Raw genomic sequence first — 19301 nt, 5'->3', positions numbered from 1 at the left:
ATAAGTTATCTTCACTGGCACCCTGGCAATGCGCAGGTGGCAGTGCCAAGGTGCTGCACTGGCAATGCTAAGATGTTCAGGTGGCAGCGGGAGTGCCAGGGTACCACCCTGCCCAGAACCCGACTACCCGGGGTCCTCCGATTGTCTGGGATATCCCCCTCCCAGGTGCCATTACACCTGGTCCACTTTTTTGTGGACCAATGCTAAACAACGTCATGATGAGGTCTCCCAGGCACAGGCATTCGTTCACTTCAATATGTAAATCTGGATCATGCCCAGCGGGGGCGCGATCCAGATCACAATGTTTCGCAAGGCGTTCCGAGTGTCGCAAATCTTGCAAGCGGGCTCTCGCGAGATTTAACGGTCTCGTCACTTCACCGAGTCAGGCATGACAAGGCCGTTTGATCACACCCAAGAAGTCAATCTCCAATGGTCGAGAAGGATCGCCAAACCCTTGCTGAAACGCTCTTCTGCTTTTGCCATCCAAATCCACACAAATTTTGCAATCACATTGCAGAGCTAGCTCAGAGACTCAGTGCTACAGCGATGCAGCCCAATCTAAGACCTACATTCCCTTTAAGAATGCCTCCATTTGGAAGCATTTCCAACCCTCCAATGATTCACATTGGAAAGGCATCTACTCAATAGTAATGCTCCCCGGGCCTAATACCTGTACAATAACCACATCGGTAGAGGATTGAATCTTTCTTTGATTATCCTTCATATGGACCATGCCACTTGCTTCAGCAGGAAATCATGCTGCCACTCCACCCTCAAAATAATGGCCAGTGTTTTGTTGCTTATACTCACAGGACAAAGTGTTTGAGCAGAATTGGGAATTACAGCAAATAGACTGCAGATGTGTTTATTCATCAGAGCCTCAGCTGTGCTCTTAACAGTTAATACTGAAAAGTATCTAGTGATCTTTTTGAGTACTCTTTATGCTTTGATGCTCCAACGAAAGCTGGGATCTAATTGTAGACAGTAGCGACTTAAAAAGTTAACTGCAACCCCTGACTACGCAGAGAGCCACGAGGAGCTATTTACACGTATATTTTAGGAGCTGCTTCGTTCTAATGAGCAACGTGTTAAGAAAATGTAGCTTGACCTTGGTTAATTATCTTCCTCCACAATTTGGTGATAAAAGTACTTTTGCTTTTTTAGAAGATGACTGTGTGACTGCCCGTGCCTTTTTTTGGGCATAATGCAGACCACATTTCAGTCTGTAAGTTACATAATTCTGTAGTACTTTTAATTAGGGCTTGGTGCCAAAATTAATTGGATTACCAGACAATTATGGGCAAGGAGGCATTTAGTCCATCTTAATTCATAAAGTAATTGAGAAAACGTGCCAATATTCCCCTTCCAAACCCATTATATCATTTAATTGTTTCTTAAATGTTGCTTTCACAACTCTATTTTTATTCTATTCCACAGTTTGATTGTTCTTTGTGTAAAGAACCATTTTGCGGTATCAGTCAAAAACGTAAGTTTTCTCAGGCAGCTCCTTGCCAACAAGAAAACATTAAGATACCTCAGCCTTTCCTATGACTGTGACTGATGACATTGGCGATCAACCAAGAAGCACTTTTCGGCCTTACATTTGGTGCTTAAACAGGTCCCTGGTTCCTTGACTGGATGTAGTACTTGATACTGCAATGAGGTTTGGTCTCTCCTCCTCTGACTTGCATTCTGCTTTGTCCATAGCCCTGATCAGCACAAAATGGTCTTAAAGGGACCTACTCTTTAGTTTATTAGCATCATTAAGCTTAAACCAATATTGGCTTGACACCTACTTTAATAAAGTGGTTTACAACAGCAAAAAGTCATCCAGACTTGAAACATTAAGCTCTGATCTCTCTCCACAGATGCTGTCAGACCTGCTGAGATTGTCCATCATTTTCTGTTTCTGTTTCAAATTCCAGCATCTGCAGTAATTGATGCGACCATCAATTCACACGAGACAGAGAGTTGAAGTGAACAGTAGCTTTAATCAACTAGAACAGTGCCTGCCTGCGACTGCTCTGCACTGATAGCTGTCTACAGGGCAGCTGCTCTATATACCTCCCCTCAAGGGGGCGGAGCCCACAAGGGCACCAACATGATACAAGCGGTGTAATACAATACAATGGTCCATAGGTGGAGCCCACAAGGGCAACAACATAGTATAATGCAATACAGTGGTGAATGGTTGTCATAATATGTTCACCACATTGGCTTTTATCTTAATAAAGTGGTTCTGTATTATAAAAGTTTAAAATCATAATCTGTTCCGAGAAACTTCACAGGAGCATTGTAAAATAAAGTTGGACACATTGATATCGGATGCGATATTTGTACTGCTAACTTAAAAGATGGCCAATAAGGGAGGTCTTGAGAAGCATATTAAAAGAAAGAGAGGTGGAGAGATTTCAGGAGGGAATTCCAGAGAAGGCAGCTGAGGCACAGCCAATAATGGTGGACCAATTAAAATAGGAATGGTCAAGACACCAGAATTAGGGGAGTCTAAATATTTCAGTGCTATAGAGCTGAAGGAGATTACAGAGATCAGGTGGGATTTAATCCAACCTGTCACAGACAGGGACCATGACGACCAGTCCCACTTAATTGCAGCAAGTACCCCGCTCCTGTTTCCCAGTGGTGGCAAAACCCTGCCCCCCTGGATTAGGTCAGAGGGTAAAGTGCTGACACAGAATTTCTGGCCACTGGTGGCAGGATGTCAATTATACTTATTACTGAACCAGTTGGCACCCATTATCCCAATTCAGTGGTAGCCTGTAGATTAAATGGAAGCCACAGGCCTTCTCCATGCCACCTGAAGGCCTTTGACTCTGCTGCCTATACCACCCGTCCTCTTCCTCCGCCCCCCCCCCCATCCCAAGATCCCTTTTTTGAAGAAACAGGGTGTCCACACCGAGTTGTAATAAAATAAACCAAGGTTTATTTACAACGTTTAAGGTACGCCGCTCTTGGTGATACGCAATCAGGTCTGAGGCGGCTACCGCCGAACTGGCCGACCTTTATATATAATGTTAATTGAGCAAGGATACTCTGGCTGCAATTAGATAAGATTGGAACCAGGTATGTGTAGTCCCACCCAGTTGGATGGCAGTGGATAGAGGAGGAAGGTATTGTCAACCCTTTCAAAGGCTGCGGACAGCTTGAGAAGAGAAAATTAACCTTTGTCACAGTCACATGGGATATCATCGGTAACTTTGCTAAGAGCCGTTTCTGTAATGTGGCAGCGGCAGAAAGAGATTGAAACATTGTGGGCGGAATTCTCCGCAATCGGCGCGATGTCCGCCGACGGGCGCCAAAAACGGCGCAAATCAGTCCGGCATCGCGCCGCCTCAAAGGTGCGGAAATCTCTGCATCTTGAGGGGCCGAGCCCTCGCCTTGAGGGGCCAGGCCAGCACCGGACTGATTTCCGCCCCGCCAGCTGGCGGGAAAGGCCTTTGGTGCCCCGCCAGCTGGCGCAGTAATGACATTGCCGGGCGGCGCATGCGCGGGAGCGTCAGTGGCCGCTCACGGCATCCCTGCGCATCCGCAATGGAGGAGGCCTCTTCCGCCTCCGCCATGTTGGAGACCATGATGAAGGCGGAAGGAAAAGAGTGCCCCCACGGCACAGGCCCGCCCGCGGATCGGTGGGCCCCGATCGCGGACCAGGCCACCGTGGGGGCACCCCCTGGGCCAGATCGTCCCGCGCCCCCCCCCAGGACCCCGCCAAGCGGCGCGGCGCGATTCCCGCCCCCGCCGAATATCTGGTGCCGGAGAATTCGGCAACTGGCGGGGGCGGGATTCACGCCAGCCCCCGGCGGTTCTCCGACCCGACGCGGGGGGGGGGGGGGGGGGGGGGGGGGTCGGAGAATCCCGCCCGGTGTTCTGGAAAAGATGCCAATGGTTTTGAGTGCCGACAACACATTAAAGGCCTTTGGAGAGAAAACGGAGGCTGGAGATGGGGGGACAAAGGAGTCAGGTTTTGTTTTAAAGAGGGGTTGATGTCTGCGGATTTAAAGGAAAAAGACACAAAGCCGAGAGAGGGAGGGAGACGACAATTATATCAAGTAATTTGGAAGTGGAGGTTAGGTTATCATGGAATCCCATAGTGCAGAAGGAGGCCATTTGGCCCATTGAGCCTGCACCGACCCTCTGAAAGAGCACCCTAGCTAGACCCACTCCTCTGCCCTGCCCCCGCAGTTAACCCCAGTTAACCTGCGCATCTTTGGACACTACGGGGCAATTTAGCATGGCCAATCCACCCAACCTGCACATGGTGGAAATAATGTCAAGGGAACAGGGGGTGGATTTAATGGATAAGATGAGCTTGGAGAAGGGAGGAGAGGTAAGAGGGAGAATATAAACAGATGCATCCTCAGGCCAGGAGCAAAGGAGGACATGAAAGAAAATTTGGCCCTGTGCGCCTGGAGAAGGGAGAAAAGCGGCAGAGGCAGCTGACTGGATGGTCTCAATCTTAACGACACTGAAGTCCAGCAGCTTTTTTTCACTTACTGGGGTAAACGTTCCAGCCCGCTGTCCATGGGATTGGTGACGGATGAGGTGGAAAATTGGAGGAACATTTAAAGGCCCATTGAACTCAGGTGGGAATTTTCAGTCTCGGGGTGGGCACGACCGGAAAATCCCACCCATTGTGCGGGTGGAGAAGATAGTGGCGAAGGGAGCAAGAAGATGAAAAGTAGAGAAAAGAATCCAGAAGATTCCGAGCATTCCAGGATGATCCTGGAATAGGAAGCAGTTTTAGGAAATGAGAGTGTTAGAAATACAAGTGCAGAAAATTAATAAAATCTAATCATTCTTCTTAGTGAGGAGGTGAGGACTTTGACATGAGGAGTTAATATACAAGAATTTATCCATAATCATTAAGTTGAAAGGGCGTTTGGTTTCTATTCAACATCCATATGAGGAGCTATACGTACCTGAGCCTTGTACTGAAGCTTGTACTGCACTGGAAAGACAGGCGGTTCCATTTCTTGTTACTCAGTTTGAACAAGATGGAAGCCAAGATTCTGAAACATGCTGGGCGCGATTCTCCCATGCCGCGCCGTATGGGAGAATCGCCGTTCGCACCATTTTTTCCCACTGCGCTGGTCCGACGCTGACAGGTGATTCTTTGAGGAGTGGAGAATTGCCGCCATTTGCGCCGGCGTGTTTGCCGCAGCAGCAGTCGCGGGCTGCTGTCTGCGGCCGGGCCGCCGATTCTCTGGCCTTGATGGGGCCGAGCGGCCGCGCGGAAACGGCAGAATCCCGCCGAAGGCGTTCACACCTGCTCGTAACCGGTGGGAACTCTGCGTGTAGGGTCGGGGGGCGGCCTGTGGGGCGGGGAAAAGCGCTCCTTCACCGGGGGGGGGCCTCCGAAGGGGTCTGGCCCACGATCGGGGCCCACCGATCGGCGGGCCGGCCTCTCCAGCCCCGGCCCTATTTTATTACGCGGCCAGCCCCTGAACCCCCACGCCACGTTGCGCCTAGTCCGACGCGTTGGGGAAGTCCCCCGCGCATGCGCTGGTTGGCGTGGCGCCCATTTGGCGTCAGGAAGGGAGGCTGGAGCGCGTGAACCATTCCAGCGCCGTGCTGGCCCCCTGTGGGCCAGAATCGGTACTGCCCGCATCCTTTTCACGCCGTCGACGGCGCAAACACTTTGTCTCCATTTCGGAGATTCGCACCCGCTGTGTGTGGAAAGTGCTGGGAATTAGCTGACAGAAGAGAACGGTGAGAAGGGCTGGTCTGCATCCAGGAACAGGGCAGCACGGTGGCACTGTGATTAGCAGCCTCACAGATACAGGGACCCAGGTTTGATTCCGACTTTGAGGAACTGTTTGTGGAGCTTGCATGTTCTCCTCGTGTCTGCATGGGTTTCCTCCATCTGCTCCGGGTTTCCTCCCACAGTCCAAAGATGTGCAAGTTAGTTGGGTTGGCCATTCTAAATTGCCCCTTAGTGTCTAAAGATGTGCAGGTTAGGTGGATTCGGGATAAGGCGGGGGAATGGGCCTAGGTAGAGTGCTGTTTCGGAGGATTGGTGCGGACTCGATGGGCCGAATGGCCTTCTTCTGCACTTGGGAATTCTATGGAAGGGGAAGATCTTGGTTACTGAATGGCTACATGTTAATGCTCGCAGTAAATAATTGAATGGCTGACAACTGAGGAAAAACTACTTGCAAGGCTAATGTTGAGCAGTCTGTTGGGAGACTATGAAGTTCAGGGCCGCCACCTTACATCAATTGACTGATAGCCATTGTGACGGAATGTCGTTTGGTTGCAGAAATTCAATCCTCCACGTAGAGAAAGCAATGTTTTCAATGTTGAAGTGTCCGCTAAATGAGGGTTTCCATGGACTAATGCTTCTTTATTCGTGACCCAGTGGAAAATATTGATCCCTAAATAATCATTCGATATTCCAGCCCATTTGGCAACATTAGGAGGGATATCCACTGAGGCATTGTGTTTCATGATTCATTTCGCCCATATTATTAAGCCTGACAAAAATTCCCATTTCAAGGTGTTGTGCTTTTTTATCATAGTTCTGCATGAAGTAAGAATGATTATCGATGATTAGCGGCCGAGTGGTTACAGGCAGATGACATCTGTTTCAGTCAAAGGCAGTTTGATGAGTTGACACAAAGTTGTCCTGGAAATAAATGTGTTAACAAACAGGTGCAGTGGACTACAAGAGCCAAGTTTGACGTATCCCATCACAGAGAAACAATATGGTACAAAAGCAGTGGCGAGAGTTTGCATTTGCTGATATAGATAGAAGCAGCAGTCTGGGTAGTGAAAGACTCCCGGTGATGAACGGCAAACGGATATTTCTGACAGACAGTGTACTGTTCGAAAAGCCCCTGGTGGTATTGAGTTCTTGCCTCCCTCAGCAGTGTAACTCCTGGTGTCCTGTTGCTTGTTGAGCCTGGAGGTGCTCTGGACCGAGGCCAGGCTCTTTCCAATGAACAGGATACTACTGTTGGCCTTTTAAAAGCTGAGAGGATTTTATGTGGAGCCTAGTGGAAGGGAACGATTTCCAGAGAAATATGAACGACACAGACACTGAAACAGAGTTTGAGAACTCTTCCTCAGAATGCAGTGATGAAGAAACAAATGGGGAGATATCTGAGTTAGTGATTTTATTTTCCTTAAATTGCATCTGTCAATCTCAACTGTACCCAGTGGATTTCTTTTCAGTGAAGTACCTCTTGAGGTTTAAACTTAATTTATATCTTTTTCAATGTAAGTGCAGTTGCTGACAAAAGGAACTGAGATACTTTTGAATTAAACAATGCCGATAATCAATCCAGAAACCCCAAGCCAAGTCATGTAAGCGGTTAAATATTTTTGAGAAGCTTATAAAACTGATTCAAGTTCACGAGATCTCAACTAAAATATTTGCATTCAGTAGACCTTACTTGATTGTAAAGCCATCTAGCATTAACAAGATTGAATGTTAAATCAGTAATGAGTGTTGGAAACGGAACAGCAAAAGAGTTTAGAAATTTTAAAATGTATTTATAACAATGAAGTTTTAATTATTTCTGTATTATTGCATCATGCTAAGAAGGGACCTGTGTTTCTTATTTTGTGTTCTAAATATTCTGCTTATCGTTGTATCTAAGAAAAAAACACTGACTGCAAATTGTGCTTTCATAGCACGTAGAACATACAGTGCAGAAGGAGGCCATTCGGCCCATCGAGTCTGCATCAACCCACTTAAGCCCTCACTTCCACCCTATCCTCGAACTCAAAAACCCCTCCTAAACGTTTTGGTCACTAAGGGCAATTTAGCATGGTCAATCCACCTAACCTGCACATCTTTGAACTGTGGGAGGAAACCGGAGCACCCGGAGGAAATCCACACAGACACAAAAGGAACATGCAGACTCCGCAGAGAGTGACCCAGCAGTGACCCTAACCATGGGAAAGATAATATCTAGACATTGTTGCTCAGTGTCATAATGGCAAAAAAAATGACGTCAGTTGCAAACTTCCATTAATATAAAATGGCACCTCTGTTGAGGGGAAATCAGTCGGAATTATTTGCAACATACCAACCCCGCCCCCCCCCCCCCCCCCCCCCCCCCCGGCTCCACCTCCCCCCCCACCACCATCATCACTCCCTCCCTCACCCGCTGTCCCCTGCCCTCACCCTATAACAAAAAAACAATCAAAAAGAGATGCTTGTCATTTTGTCTGCAATCAACGTACTTTGTTTGAGGATCATGGGCCGGGATTTTCCCCGGCGGGGCGGGGGGTCCCGGCGGGATGGAGTGGTGGGAACCACTCCGGCGTCGGGCCGCCCCAAAGGTGCGGATTTCCCCGCACCTTTAGGGTCCAGGCCCTCACGTTGAGTGGATAGTCCCGTGCTGGAGTGGTTGGCGCGCCGCCGGCCGGCGGGAAAGCCTTTGGCGCCACGCCAACCGGGACCAAAAGGATTTTGGCGGCCGGCGGAAGTCTGCACATGCGCGGGAGCGTCAGCTGCTGCTGACGTCATCCCCACGTATGCGCAAGGGGGGTGTCTCTTACGTGTTGGCCATGGTGAAGGCTGTGGCCGAGACGGAGAGAAAAGAGTGCCCCCACGGCACAGGCCCGCCCGTGAATTGGTGGGCCCCGATTGCAGGCCAGGCCACCGTGGGGGCACCCCCCCGGGGCCAGAACGCCCTACGACCCCCCCCCCCCCCCCCCCCCCAGGACCCCAGAGCCCGCCCGCGCCGGCTAGTCCTGCCGGTAAGAGAGGTGGTTTGATTCTCGCCGGCGGGACAGGCATTCCAGCAGCGGGACTTTGGCCCATCGCGGGCCGGAGAATCGCCAGGGGGGTCCGGGGAATCCCGCCCATGATCTTTTCAAAATGAACTTGGTCATCCTGATGTGCTTGTGCAACCCTTTAAAGAAAAGAATTACCAAAAGGCTGTACACACTCTTGATAAAGGCCTTGGATTGAACGCCTTGTACGCCCACATACAATACAGAGTTACGCAGCTACATGACAAATCGGTAACGATGATCATTTCTGAAACTGTTGAATGGATGGGCAAGGATGTATTTGCCAAACCTGAAACGCAAGGGAGCTAAACACAAAGGATCGGCGTCGAGGCAGAGGCAGGGCAAGGGGAAGGAGAGTTGAACATGCGAAGGGAGGGGTAAAATGGAGACAGAACTCGGGGGATGAAATGTGAGAGGGAAGAGAGAAGACAGAGGTAGGATTGGGGGGAATATACAAGAGGGAAGGGGAGAGATAAATATAGGACCGGGGGCAGGAGAAGAACGAGAGGGATGTGACTGTTACAGGGCTGGGTGGGAGGGTGGTCAACGAACAGAGTGAAGTAGTGAAAGGCTGTCATGGAACAAGAGTTATAAGGAGGAATCGGAGATTGTCCTGGGGCTGACGCCATCTTTTTTTCTTTTAGCGTATCGCCACACCCATACTGTTTTTTTCCTTTGGGGAATAGTGGGGACAGTGGTGGAAGGATTCCCGAGCTGATTACCAGCCCGTTGAACCGCATTGTGAACGGTTCTTCCAAACAACAAATCCTTGTGTTGGATTTAAACTTGGAGCTTCTGGCATGTCAAAACCACCAGATCAGATCTAAGCTCTGCAGTCCTGCCGCATCCAGTCATGAATGGTGGAGGACAATTAAACGACTCACTGGAGGAGGAGCCTCCAAATTTCTTCATTCTCAATGATGGGTGAGCCCAGTGCAAAAGACAAGATTGAAACGACAAACTTTAGCCAGAAATGTCAAATGGATGATCCATCTCAGTCTCCTCCAGAGTTCCCCATGCATCACAAATGTCAGTCTTCAGTCAATACAACTCACTCCATGTGACATCAAGAAACAGTTGAAGGACAGGGAAAGGCAAAGGCTACATGTAGAATTTGACTTGCTGACTACGGGCACTGCAGAGGCACAGTGGAGGAAGGCACAGGGTGTACAGTACGAATATGGGGAGAAGGCGAGCAGGTTGCTGGCACACCAATTGAGGAAAAGGGGAGCAGCGAGGGAAATAGGGGGAGTGAGGGATGAGGAAGGAGAGATGGAGCGGGGAGCGGAGAGAGTGAATGGAGTGTTCAAGACATTTTATAAAAAATTATATGAAGCTCAACCCCCGGATGGGAGGGAGAGAATGATGGGCTTCATGGATCGGCTGGAATTTCCCAAGGTGGAAGAGCAGGAAAGGGTGGGACTGGGAGCACAGATCGAGGTAGAAGAAGTGGTGAAAGGAATTAGGAGCATGCAGGCGGGAAAGGCCCCGGGACCGGATGGATTCCCAGTCGAATTCTATAGAAAATATGTGGACTTGCTCGCCCCGGTATTGACGAGGACCTTTAATGAGGCAAAGGAAAGGGGACAACTGCCCCCGACTATGTCTGAAGCAACGATATCGCTTCTCTTAAAGAAGGAAAAGGACCTGCTACAATGCGGGTCCTATAGACCTATTTCCCTCCTAAATGTAGATGCCAAGATCCTGGCCAAGGTGATGGCAATGAGAATAGAGGAATGTGTCCCGGGGGTGGTCCACGAGGACCAAACTGGGTTTGTGAAGGGGAGACAGCTGAACACGAATATATGGAGGCTGTTAGGGGTAATGATGATGGCCCCACCAGAGGGGGAAACGGAGATAGTAGTGGCGATGGATGCCGAGAAAGCATTTGATAGAGTGGAGTGGGATTATTTGTGGGAGGTGTTGAGGAGATTTGGTTTTGGAGCGGGGTATGTTAGATGGGTGCAGCTGTTGTATAGGGCCCCAATGGCGAGCGTGGTCACGAATGGACGGGGATCTGCATATTTTCGGCTCCATAGAGGGACAAGGCAGCGATGCCCTCTGTCCCCATTATTGTTTGCACTGGCGATTGAGCCCCTGGCGATAGCGTTGAGGGGTTCCAAGAAGTGGAGGGGAGTACTTAGAGGAGGAGAAGAACACCGGGTATCTTTGTATGCGGACGATTTGCTACTATACGTGGCAGACCCGGCGGAGGGGATGCCAGAAATAATGCGGATATTTGGGGAGTTTGGGGATTTTTCAGGGTATAAATTGAACATGGGGAAAAGTGAGTTGTTTGTGGTGCATCCAGGGGAGCAAAGTAGAGAAATAGAGGACCTACCGTTGAGGAAGGTAACAAGGGACTTTCGTTACCTGGGGATCCAGATAGCCAAGAATTGGGGCACATTGCATAGATTAAATTTAACGCGGTTGGTGGAACAAATGGAGGAGGATTTCAAGAGATGGGATATGGTATCCCTGTCACTGGCAGGGAGGGTGCAGGCGGTTAAGATGGTGGTCCTCCCGAGATTCCTCTTTGTGTTTCAGTGCCTCCCGGTGGTGATCACGAAGGCTTTTTTTAAAAGGATTGAAAAGAGCATCATGGGTTTTGTGTGGGCCGGGAAGACCCCGAGAGTGAGGAAGGGATTCCTACAGCATAGCAGGGATAGGGGGGGGCTGGCACTACCGAGCCTAAGTGAGTATTATTGGGCCGCTAATATTTCAATGGTGAGTAAGTGGATGGGAGAGGAGGAGGGAGCGGCGTGGAAGAGATTAGAGAGGGCATCCTGTAGGGGGACTAGCCTACAGGCTATGGTGACAGCCCCATTGCCGTTCTCACCGAGGAACTACACCACAAGCCCGGTGGTGGTGGCTACACTGAAGATTTGGGGACAGTGGAGACGGCATAGGGGAAAGACTGGAGCCTTGGGGGGTCCCCGATAAGAAACAACCATAGGTTTGCCCCGGGGGGAATGGATGGGGGATATGGAATGTGGCAAAGAGCAGGAATAACGCAACTGAAAGATCTGTTTGTGGATGGGAAGTTCGCGAGTCTGGGAGCGCTGACCGAGAAATATGGGTTGCCCCAAGGGAATGCATTCAGGTATATGCAACTGAGGGCTTTTGCGAGGCAACAGGTGAGGGAATTCCCGCAGCTCCCGACACAAGAGGTGCAGGACAGAGTGATCTCAAAGACATGGGTGGGGGATGGTAAGGTGTCAGATTATATATAGGGAAATGAGGGACGAAGGGGAGACTATGGTAGATGAACTAAAAGGAAATGGGAAGAAGAGCTGGGGGAGGAGATCGAGGAGGGGCTGTGGGCAGATGCCCTGAGCAGGGTAAACTCGTCGTCCTCGTGTGCCAGGCTAAGCCTGATGCAGTTTAAGGTATTACACAGGGCGCATATGACTGGAGCACGGCTCAGTAAATTTTTTGGGGTGGAGGATATGTGTGCGAGGTGCTCGAGAAGCCCAGCGAATCATACCCATATGTTTTGGTCATGCCCGACACTACAGGGGTTTTGGATGGGGGTGACAAAGGTGCTTTCAAAAGTAGTCGGGGTCCGGGTCGAACCAAGCTGGGGATTGGCTATATTTGGGGTTGCACGAGAGTCGGGAGTGCAGGAGGCGAGAGAGGCCGATGTTTTGGCCTTTGCGTCCCTAGTAGCCCGGCGCAGGATATTGCTAATGTGGAAAGAAGCCAAGCCCCCGGGGGTGGAGACCTGGATAAATGACATGGCGGGGTTTATAAAGCTAGAGCGGATTAAGTTCGTCCTAAGGGGGTCGGCTCAAGGGTTCACCAGGCGGTGGCAACCGTTCGTCGAATACCTCGCAGAAAGATAGATGGAATGGAAAAAAGAAGGCAGCAGCAGCAGCCCAGGATCGGGGGTGGTGGGGCGGGGGGGTGGGGGGGGGGGGGGGGGGGGGGGGAGAGGAGGAACCAGAAGGACTCTCAGGGTTGTTAATATATACTGTATAATATGTATAGGTCGTTGCTACAGATAATTATATATTGGACTGTTAAATTATATTTTTGGAGAGTGTTACTTGTGATAAGGCAGTTGCCAATTAGGGTTAGTTTTCATTTTTGTTATTTATTATTGATTCATTCATTTTTTGTTTATAAAATAGGTCATTGTTATTTGTGTTGTTATAATATTGTGTAAAGGATGCACAAAGTACTGTGTTGGTTGACCAAAAATTTTCAATAAAATATTTACAAAAAAAAAAAAGAAACAGTTGAAGGCACTGGATGCTGCAAAGACTGTGGGCCCTGATAATATTCCAGAAATAATACTGAAGACTTGTGCTCCAGAACTAGCTGTGCCATTAGCCAAAATGTTCCAGTGCAGCTGCAACACTGGCACCTGCCTGGCAATGTGGAAAACTGCCCAGGTATGTCCTATACACAACAGGCAGGACAAGTCCAACCAGGCCATTTACCGCCCATTCAGTCTACTCTTCGATCATCAGCAAAGTGATGGAAGGGGTCATCAACAGTACTATCAAAAAACACTTACTCTGCAATAACTTTTTCACGGACACGCAGTTTGGGTTCTGCCAGGGTCACTCAGCTCCTGGCCACATTACAGACTTGGTTCAAACATGGACAAAAGGGCTGGATTCCAGAGGTGAGGTGATAGTGACTGCCTTTGACATCAAGGCAGTATTTAACCAAGTGTGGCATTGAGCAGTCCCTGCAAAACTGAACTTAATGGGACTCATGGGGAAAACACTCCTCTAACACAAAGGCTGTGGTTGGTGGCGGTCAAACATCTAAGTCCCACGACATCACTGCCGGAGTTCCTCGGGGTCGTGTCCTGGACACAACCATCTTCAGCTGCTTCTTCAATGAACTTCCCTTTATGGTAAGGTCAGAAGTGGGGATGTTCTCTGATGATTGCATAATATTTAGTACCATTCGTGACTACTCAAGATACTGAAACAGTCCATGTCCAAATGCAGCAAGTTCTGGACAATATACAGGCTTTGTCTGATAAGTGGCAAATGACATTCGTGCCACACACAAGTGCCAGGTTCTGACCATTGTAATAGTCCAGGGCTGAGAAACTCCAAAGTGTGTTATGAAAATCACCTGATCTATAACTTTTAAGTTGAATTTGTCTAGGATGAGCACAAGAGCCTTCACTTCAGGTCTGACTCATCAGATTTCCTAGACGCTTTTATCAAAACAAAGTTTATTATAAGAATGTAGTTTACATATAAAATGCTTATCAAGAATTTGATATCAATTACAAACATGAAAAAAGACACAACAGCTATATATAATCTATATATATAACTCTTAATGAATCCCCCTTAGTAGCTGTTCCAATTCAATGCAAAATCCAATAAACCAAAACCCCTTTCAACGGCGTGGCCCAGCACACTGTAATCTCATTTGAATAGGACTGGTCCTTTCCATGAGGTCCAGCCTCCAACCAGCAGATTCAAAACTCCTTCCAGAAAGCAACTCTATCTTTAAAGTTACCAAGGCAGTTTGCCACACCCAATGTGCTTTCAGTTCACTGGAACATCTTTAAAATAAAAACAGAGAAAACAGGAGAATACTGTTGCCCGTCTACAGGCCAAACCAACAATCTGAAAAGGAAACCAAAACACTAAATCCCCTCTTACCTGACAGCCACAGCCCAGCTCCACCCACAAATGACATCACTGAAGCCGTGCTACAAGCCAGTAGTAAGACAAAACCTTTCTTGAAGGGACACTCACATGACACCATCTCCAACAAGAGAGAATCAAACCATCTCCCTTGATATCCAATTGTATTACCATTGCTGAATCCCTCGCAATCAACATCCTGGGAATTACTATTGGGCAGGCACTGAACTGGAACAGCCATATAAATGCTGTGCTGCAAGAGAAGGTCAGAGACTAGACATTTTGCGGAGAGTAACTCACCTCATGACACCCCAAAGCCTGCCTGCAATCTAAAAAGCACAAGTCAGGAGTGTGATGAAATACTCTGCACTTGCCTGGATGAGTATAGCTCCCAACAACACTCAAGAAGCTCAACACCATCCAGGAAAAGCAGTCCGCTTGTTTGGCACCTTATCCACCTCCTCCCCAACACTGGCAGCTGTGTGCACCATCTACAAGATGCACTGCAAGAACTCAGCAAGACTCCTTCAGCAGTACCTACCAACCCATGGTCTCTACCACCTAGAAGGACAAGGGCAGCAGTTATCTGGGAACCTATTCATCTGGAAGTTCCCCTCCAAGTCACACACCATCCTGGCAAGGAAATATATCGCTGGTTCCTTCACTGTCACTGGGTAAAAATCTGGAACTCCCTCTCTAACAGCACTGTGGGTGTTCCTACACCTCAGAGACTGTGGCTGTTCAAGAAGGCAGCTCACCATGACCTTCTCAAGGGCAATCAAGGATGAGAGACCAAATGCTGACCTAGCCATGAAATAATTTTAAAAGAAGATTTGAATCCTTGAATGAACGCTTGGGACCTTGCATCACATCGGTTAGTCTTTGAAAACTTGAGACTTGCAGAGGGACAAATGCAAAATATATTTATAATAGTGAAGAATATATACAATTTATAAATGCCCATGCCACCATTATGCATTCAAAACTTATTCATCTTTCATACCCTATCACTACCTCTAGGTCCAGTTCTGACACAGCAGCGGTGGAGGCAGCCTGTTGACTGCTATACCCTGTTATTTGATTTGACTTTGGTAGGCGTCCTCTGGTGGCCCGAGCCTGGAATAGGTTCCAAGGCTAGATTTTAATGCTTGCCTGGTTTCCATTGGGAAGATGTATGACCCCGTGTTAGTTTAAGGAGATGAATGGCTCCAGGCTTTTCACTACAGCTTGCTGAAGTGAATGATGTTGACAGTGCATCATCTTTGTGATAAAGGATTATTGTCACTCATCTGAGCTATTCAGCAGTGTGGGACTGACACTCTAATAATGCCCTCCCTCTGGCTACCAATGGACACATTGCCCGATATTCTTTCACAGCTTGAGTAATATATGACAGATCCAATACCCAGCAGGTTTCCTGCTGCTGTAGAAATTTAAAGTTACACAAAATTGTCCTTGGTTCCAACGAGTCTAAATGAAGTCTAGAGCCGTAGTTTACACTCTCCTTCTGTTTCCTTTCACAGAGAGGATGTGAGGACAGCCAATGTCATCGCAGCTGAAGCAGTGACCTGCCTAGTGATTGACAGAGAGTAAGTAAAACCAATCTTATCACTTCCACATTTACATATCTGCAAATATCAACGTCCATATAAGATTGTAATGTGTCGATGCATTATTACATCTATAGGGTCACATGACACTTACAAACACTCACCAGAAGTGTGAAATAACAGCTTTGATACCAGCTGGTGCACACCAAAGATGTCCCATGTCAGGGATACAGGGCAAGAGGCAATAGAGGGCAATTATTATTGGAATGAAAATCGGGATTGTTCTATAATAGTTATGCCACCCACCCTGCTCCGAATACCATTCAGGTAGTGTCAATCTACCCCTAGGTGCGGCTGACGAATGGGGATTGTAGCTCTGTCAGTCTTAAACTTCCGAGAAATGTTGTTCATGATTAATTGTAACAACCGCAGAAAATAAAGATATGACACACTTGCTGAACAGTTTGTTATTGCCGTGATTGGTTCATTTATAAATATTGGCATTTTACTCTGTGCGCAAAATTGAATTCGCAACTCTAACAAAGACATTACTCAGTTACAATGGTATTGAGAATTAAAGCCAAATTCCAGCTGTCATATGAACAAAGTTCATGCAAAATTTCAACTTGAGTCACGTAATCTGAGTGGAATGACTTGCGAGATACAGTTCAAAATTAAATCGTCAAGTCACGTCCAAGACATACATTGAATGGTTTTCTTGTGTCACAGTTTGGTATCCTGGATCATTTTGTTATCCGGGGAACTGATGTTGTGATTGTGCGATGTTTAGATGTTGTGTTTCAAAGGGAATTCCGGCAGGTTTAAAGACAAATTGGCGGGTGGCAGGCAGTGAATGCGTATATTGAACTCAGATGATGAACAGGCTGTGGAAACCACAACTGGAACAGTGGAAGCCCAATTACCTCATGTCAGGTCAATTAATCAGGATGACACATATTCATTTTGAGAATGTTAGAATGTAACCTCTTGGAACGAACACTCGAAGCAGGAAATAGAACATAGACTCAATGAGCACAGGAGGAGATGACTCGGCCATCGCGCCTATGCCAACGCTTTGAAAGAATTTTCCAGCTAGTGCCACTTTCCTGCTCTTTCCCCATAGCTCTACGTTTTTTTTTCCTTTCCCACATTTATCGAGATCCTTTTTGAAAGTTACTGTTGAATCTGCTTCCACCATCCTTTCAATTGGCTGATCCACGGGGGGGGGGGGGAGTTGGGTGGCATAATGGTATTGCCCCTGTACTAGTAATCCAAAGACCCCAGGTAATGATCTGGAAACCTGGGTTTGAATCCCTCCATGAGGTGGCAAACTGTGAATTTTTTTAAAAATCTGAAATTTCAAGTCTAAAGATGACCATGAAACTCTTGTTGAGTTTTGTAAAAATCCATCTGGTTCACTAATGTCCTTTAGTGAAGAAAATCTGCCATCCTTACCTGGTCTGGCCTAGATAATTTGGTTGACTCTCCGTTCAAGAGAAATTAGTGAATTCATTAGATGAATAAAAATAAATTGAAGATTGTAACTTGCTGCGTTAAAAAACCAAAGGACTGGATTTTACGCTGTCGGGATTCTCCGTTGCACCGTCAACGCACCCATGCATATTTCGCCCGGGGATTTCCCGACAGCGTGGGACTGCCCACAAATGGAAACCCCATTGGCCAGCTGGCAGAACGGAGAATCCCGCCTCCGGCGGGGGAGCGCCGCACCTGAAAACTGGTAGGGCGGGGTGGAGAATCTCGCCCAAAATCTCCTCATCTTCCACCTGGGTCTTTGGGCAATTATCCTGAGTCCTCTGCTTACTAACCCTTTTGACAGTGTGAGCACTTTTGCCAAAACTGCTCCACACTTTATAATTTCGCTACCACAATTACATCTCCCCCCTAGGCTTCTCTGCCCGAGAGACAGAAAACCCAGCAAATCTCATCTCTCCACCTATTACTCCTATTATTATTGAAGTGAATCTCCACTGCACCCTCTCTAAGGCCTTGACATTCTAATGAAATATGTCATCTACTAATGCGTCATTACCAGAGAACAAGCCAGCATCACAGGCCATAAATGGGGCAAAGCAAAAACTTAAGCAGTTAGGTTTCAAAGCAAGACTGTCAAGGTGTAGCCCTGTGGCCTGGGTCCTGCAATCAGAGGCTCAGAAAAGTGTAAGAGGTCGGCTTCACAGTTGGAAGTAGCCTGAAAGAAATGAGTCAGGCCGTAAAAATAATGGCAAAAGTAGTTCAGTTTATCCCAAGACCTCCAGAGTAGACATGAGGTTAAGCTAATTAAGTGCTTTAACTTTCTCTCAGTCAACTTGTGAAATCACAGTACAGCCAAGTGAGACCACCTCAAGCAGCCACAAGTGTGACATATAGCATTGCAATGTAACTTCTCTGCAAAATGTCAGCCTCAAGTAAAATATAAGTCCCACAAATCCAAGTGCAGAGGTAGATAAGACAACTCCTCCCAAGGCCGGCACTCTGTAGCAATGGAACTTATTCTTCTCTGTGTTGTTCTGTAATCTGTTCTGATCTATATCTTCATTTCTGATCTGTACTGATCGGTATCCTGGTCCGGTGCGTATCCTGTTCTAGGCTGAATCCTGTTCTAGTCTATGTCCTGTTCTGGTCTGGATCCTTCTCTAGTTTTTATCCTGCTCTAGTCTGTATCCTCCTCTACTCTGTATCCTGTTCTAGTCAGTGTCCTGTTCCAGTCTGTACGCTGCTCTAGTCTGACCCTGTTATCGTCCATATCCTGGGCGGGATTCTCTCAGCCTGGAGCCGGGCCGGAGAATCCCCGCGACCGGCGCGAATTGCGCCACGCCACACCGATGCTGGCACGGCGCCATTGGCGTCGACGTGGCTGGCGGGGCGCCGGTTGCGGGTCCCTCTACGCGGCCGGCCCACCGATTCTCGGCCCGGGATGGGCCCAGCGACCATCGTGAAAACACTGAATCCCGCCAGTGCCGTCCACACCTGCTCTCAGCCGGCGGGTCCTCAGCGTGGAAGGGCTGGGGGGGCGGCCTGTGGAGTGGGAGGGGGGCTTTGACCTGGCCCGCGATCGGGGCCCATCGCGCGCACGCGCAGTGGATTCCTTCAACACCCCATCGGGGCATTGAAGGAATCCACTGCGCATGCGCGCGATGGAGCCGGTGCCACTGTGCATGTGCGCATTGGCGCTCACGCCACTGCGCACGCGCGATCCCGCGGCGCCCTGTTCGCGCCGGGATCAGCAGTGAGAGTGGCGTTAACCGCTCCAGTGCTGTGCTGGCCCTCTGTAGGGGCCAGAATTAGGCGTGGGGCCGGCCCGTTCACGCTGTCGTAAAACGCAACGCATTTACAACGCCATGGACAC

General features: G+C 48.5%; 1 protein-coding gene across 5 annotated transcripts in view; it reads left to right on the top strand.

The window, feature by feature from the left end:
• Positions 1-19301, top strand: part of LOC140393014 (cGMP-dependent protein kinase 1) — a 1245261-nt gene that overhangs the window by 991124 nt on the left and 234836 nt on the right. For all 5 annotated transcript variants that reach the window (XM_072478937.1, XM_072478935.1, XM_072478938.1 and 2 more), the window contains exon 8: positions 15908-15973. In XM_072478937.1, coding sequence (XP_072335038.1) covers positions 15908-15973 — 66 coding nt within the window. The remainder of the gene's footprint in view (positions 1-15907; positions 15974-19301) is intronic.

The sequence above is a fragment of the Scyliorhinus torazame genome, chromosome 16 (assembly GCF_047496885.1).
Source record: "Scyliorhinus torazame isolate Kashiwa2021f chromosome 16, sScyTor2.1, whole genome shotgun sequence".
Lineage (NCBI taxonomy): Eukaryota > Metazoa > Chordata > Chondrichthyes > Carcharhiniformes > Scyliorhinidae > Scyliorhinus > Scyliorhinus torazame.
The sequence above is the reverse complement of the archived record's forward strand: the minus strand, read 5'-3'. Positions and strand labels throughout refer to the sequence as shown.